This window comes from Marmota flaviventris, chromosome 9, assembly GCF_047511675.1.
Source record: "Marmota flaviventris isolate mMarFla1 chromosome 9, mMarFla1.hap1, whole genome shotgun sequence".
In the NCBI taxonomy this organism is placed as follows: domain Eukaryota; kingdom Metazoa; phylum Chordata; class Mammalia; order Rodentia; family Sciuridae; genus Marmota; species Marmota flaviventris.
This window is the reverse complement of record NC_092506.1, coordinates 15977413-15982013: the sequence shown is the minus strand read 5'-3', so window position 1 is coordinate 15982013 and position 4601 is coordinate 15977413. Positions and strand designations below refer to the sequence as shown.

Sequence of the window (4601 nt, the reverse complement as noted above, 5' to 3'; positions counted from 1 at the left end):
TGTAATATTGTTCTTCCAGGTACTCAATGCATGTGGAAGAGAAGTATGTCAATAATTACATGATATTACATAATTGAGATGGTGACAAAGGTACCAATTTGCAATTTCCAGAGTTTATAGCTATTGTACAATTTGTTTATTCTGTTACTCTGAAATATGAAATACTTTTTACTCTTCCTAATGGAATATAATGAGAATAATTAACTGATATGCAAGGCACTTTCCCTTAGGTAGTTAATTATGTGCAATTAGTTTGTATTTGAATTAGTTGAAATCTTCAGCACAATGAGTCTCAAGAGTGAATAAAGATAATATAAATCCATTCTGTTAGGATTAAAACAGTCAGAAGCCAAAGCAGATCTCCAGGAAGGTAAGTAGAAACACTGGACTTTGACATACTAAGGGCACCCAGCTCAAACTGGACTATCACCAATGATCTCAGAAGACCCTACATTCAGCAAAAGTATTTTTTTCCTTTTGGAATATACCTTTTTTGGCATAAAAACTTGAATAAGCAGGATGAACGTGTTATATAGTCCCTAATACTCTGTTAATTATTGATGCCACATTAGTTTCACATTAACCACTGCTTTCTTTGTCTGTTTTAACAAAGATCTCCATTGTATTCATTACTTGGTGTTCCTTCTGCCCCATTTTTTATTTCCTGGATAATTAGAGCACCTTTAATGTAAGGTGGCATATAATAGCATTTGTAAGAATATATTCCTGAGGCAGAGGGATTTTATTCCAACCCTGACTTCACCACTTACCATCTGAGAGAATTTTGCAACTTGTTTTGACACCCCAAACCTTAATTCCCTTGCCTTTGAAAGGGCAGGTAATTACTATCTACTTCCTAGAGTTTGTGGATATCATGTGAGACAGTATCTATACAACAGTGCTTAGAAAACTGTGGGCACAGAATGTGTTCTTTTGGTTCTTGATATTCTGCTTTCTTCAGCTTTCTGCTCTTTGTTGGACTCATTTCCATGATTCTCTATTTCAGGCTTATGAATAATCAGAGTGTGGTCAGGTCCTGTTCTTTCATCAGAGGGATGTATCATTGGGACACCATTAAGAGTAGTTTTTCACCTGTCAAAAAGGACAGAAGTAGCAGACACAAGGTATCAACAAAAGTCTAAAGTAAACAACTCATGGCATTAGATTTTATGTTGATAAAGAAGCTGAGATGTATTGGAACATATACTTAATGACCAGAGATTTCCTAATTACTGTCTTGTTGATTAGCAATGGTATGTAAATTCATTTTCTTCTTATTTCTATGAACAATGTAAGGATTGACTCTAAGGTAAAGGCCATGGTTTATGTACAGATTTTTGCTTTAAAAATTATATGACAAAAAATTAAAAAGAGTAAAATAACAATTTCAACATATTTACAATAACTTTATGTCCAAAGAACTAGATTTTAATACCTGCATTAAAACTAGTTCTATGTTTCTTGCCTGTTTAAAGCTTACTTTACCAAAGTTCCAATGTGAACTAATGTGGTCTCCACCTCATGGCAGCAGAACTCCCTACTGGGTATTAGAGATGAAGAGAATTACCTTCCCCCCATATGATAGAGCATGCTGTAAGTTCTCACAGAAGACAGAATTTCAAATATAACTTGTATTGACTTCTTTGGCTTACACAGGTCACCCGGATTAACCATATGGAGAAAAGCAATCATACCACAGTGATGCAGGTTATGGAATTTATTCTCTTGGGGATTACTGACAACCCTGTCCTGCAGGCACCATTATTTGGAATCTTTCTGGTCATATACTTGGTCACAGTAGTAGGAAATCTGGGCATGGTCATCCTGACCCATTTGGATTCCAAGTTGCACACCCCCATGTACTTTTTCCTTAGACATCTGTCAATCACTGATCTTGGTTATTCCACTGTCATTGGCCCAAAGATGCTAGTAAACTTCATGGTGCATAAAAATTCCATTTCCTACATTGGGTGTGCCACCCAGCTGGCAATATTTGAGATATTCATCATCACTGAACTGTTTATCCTCTCAGCAATGGCCTATGATCGCTGTGTAGCCATCTGCAAACCTCTTCTCTATGTGGTCATCATGAAAGAGAAAGTGCGTTGGGGGCTGGTGCTTACTCCCTACCTCTACAGCACATTTGTGTCCCTGCTTCTCACGGTTAAGTTATTCACCTTGTCCTTCTGTGGCTCTAATGTCATCAGGTATTTTTACTGTGATTGTTTGCCTCTGCTTTCCATGCTCTGTTCTGACACACATGAACTGGAACTGATCATTTTGATCTTCTCAGGCTGTAACTTGCTCTCCTCCCTCCTGATTGTTCTCATATCCTACACGTTTATTGTAGTGGCCATTCTCAGAATGAACTCAAACGAGGGGAGATACAAAGCCTTCTTTACCTGCAGTTCCCATCTGACAGTGGTGGTTGTGTTCTATGGGACATTATTGTTCATTTACCTACAACCCAAATCCAGTCATACTTTTAATATTGATAAAATGGCCTCCGTGTTTTACACCCTGGTGATCCCCATGCTGAATCCATTGATCTACAGTCTGAGGAACAAAGATGTAAAAGATGCTCTAAAGAGAACTTTAATTCGATTCAAAATCCCCACTTAACATCTCAATTTTCACTTGCATATTATGTGCAACACACTTTTTATAAATGCTGTATCAGATCAAAAAGTATAAATATTTACCAGCTTAAATTTTTCTCTTTTCCTGGATAAAACATTCTTTCTCATAGAAAATTGCACTCTTCTCCACATCAATAGAATAAATATTGCAGTCAGATAATAAATACCAAATGATGCTCAAGATCATATTGCAATCTATATTGTTTGTAAATAAGAAAAATTATACACATTTACAATAACTTTATGTACAAAGAACTAGATTTTAATATTTGCATTAAAACTAGTTCTATACCGTGCCTGTTTAAAGCATATTTTACCAAAGTTCCAATGTGAACTAATGTGGTCTCTACCTCAGGGCAGCAGAACCAAATTTTCAGCTGAATTTAGGCCTGCAGAAGTAAAACTGTCTTAACTAGTGAAAATACGGTGAAATAATTGGTAATAGACATTTTATGTCAGTTACTGGGTGGTTAAAGATACATGAATTTTCAGAATAAGTAATGTGTCAGCTAGTCAGGAGGCAAGAAAATAATTAAATAGGTGATTATAACATAGCACAGATTTCTTTTTTCAGAATCGAGGCTGAATATAAAATACAGCATGCCAATTCAAAATGAAGTTTTCCATCAAATTAATACATTATATCTCAGGATAGATTGGGGATCTTTGAAGATTTGTTTTTAGGAACCAAGAAAAAATTATTCAATAACTCTAGATCCTTTAGGGCAGCTTCTCAAGCTCTAGCAAACTAGTTTTTCAAGTCCCCCTGATAACACTAGTCTAGGATTGAAAGCCGCAAAATAATACTCAAAGAGAATTATCTAATCATCTAGGGGACTTACATTAATATGTTTAAAATATAACTTAATTCACAGATTAAAAGTAAGTAATACACTAAAAGGCTAATAGTATTTTCATTCCTAAGTGTCTTTTGTCTCTCATGGAGCTTATATAGTTAATAAGGTGGATTCTGCTAACAGAATGCTTTCTTTTTTTGTTTTTGGAAAAACCCTCAAGACTGATTTCCTGTATGATTTCTGTAGTGCACATCTTTGATTCTTTTCTCATAGCTTCTTTATTCAGGAAACAACACATACACATCCTGATAGAGACTTCAGACTTTGTGCAGGAGGCAGGAAGCCTTCTGGCTTTAAAATACCGAAGAGAGATGGCTAAACAAAGAAAATAGAATTTTGTACCATTTTATCCAAGCATCCAAATGTTCATCTTTTAATGTAATACCATGGGGTTGAAACTAAGGTGCATTTCTAACAAGTTTACTTTAAATTAGGCATCAAATTTTACTACTAAATGTAGTAACTACTGCCAAAGCCGACTGTTCTCTGAGGAGCCAGGCCTGGTCCTATTCCCACCACATATAATCAAGATCCCTCATACATGGCTTTTGACTTCTATATGGCAGAGCAAACATCCAGAGTAGCCAAAGCAATTGTGAAAATTTAAAAAAAAAGTTGGAAAGCTCATAATACACATTTGAAGACAGTCTGCCAGGCACAGTATACAAGACGATGCAACATTTGTAAAAATTTATAAATGAATTTATGGAAAGTGGTAGATATTCCAAGAAAAAAGAGGCACATATGTATATTCAAGTCCCCGTGATAACGCTAGTCTAGGATTGAAAGCTGATTATAAGAAGCTAAATTAATTCAATGATATCAAATATGTGAACAACATGGAAATAGACCTAGATATAGATACAGATCTCTAAGTCAGGAACAAAAGGTCATCCAAATAAAATAGTAGAGAATATGTGAAATACAGTTATGGATAAATAGTATTGATCAATAAGTATATGATAAAGAGGCTCAACACCCTTAGCCACCAGATAAATGAAATTATAATAGCAACAAGAAACCATTTACCAATACATTACCAAGCATGAAGAGAATTGCAAATATCAGTTACAGTTTTTCATTTCAAATATTATCATACACTCCT

At 35.1% G+C, this 4601-nt stretch overlaps 1 protein-coding gene across 1 annotated transcript; it reads left to right on the top strand.

The window, feature by feature from the left end:
* The first annotated feature begins 1671 nt into the window (after positions 1–1671).
* Positions 1672–2622, top strand: Or8k1 (olfactory receptor family 8 subfamily K member 1). Its single transcript, XM_027922717.2, has one exon. It carries the CDS (start codon positions 1675–1677, stop codon positions 2620–2622), a length of 948 nt encoding a protein of 315 aa, XP_027778518.1. The 5' UTR covers positions 1672–1674.
* Positions 2623–4601: the final 1979 nt, after the last annotated feature.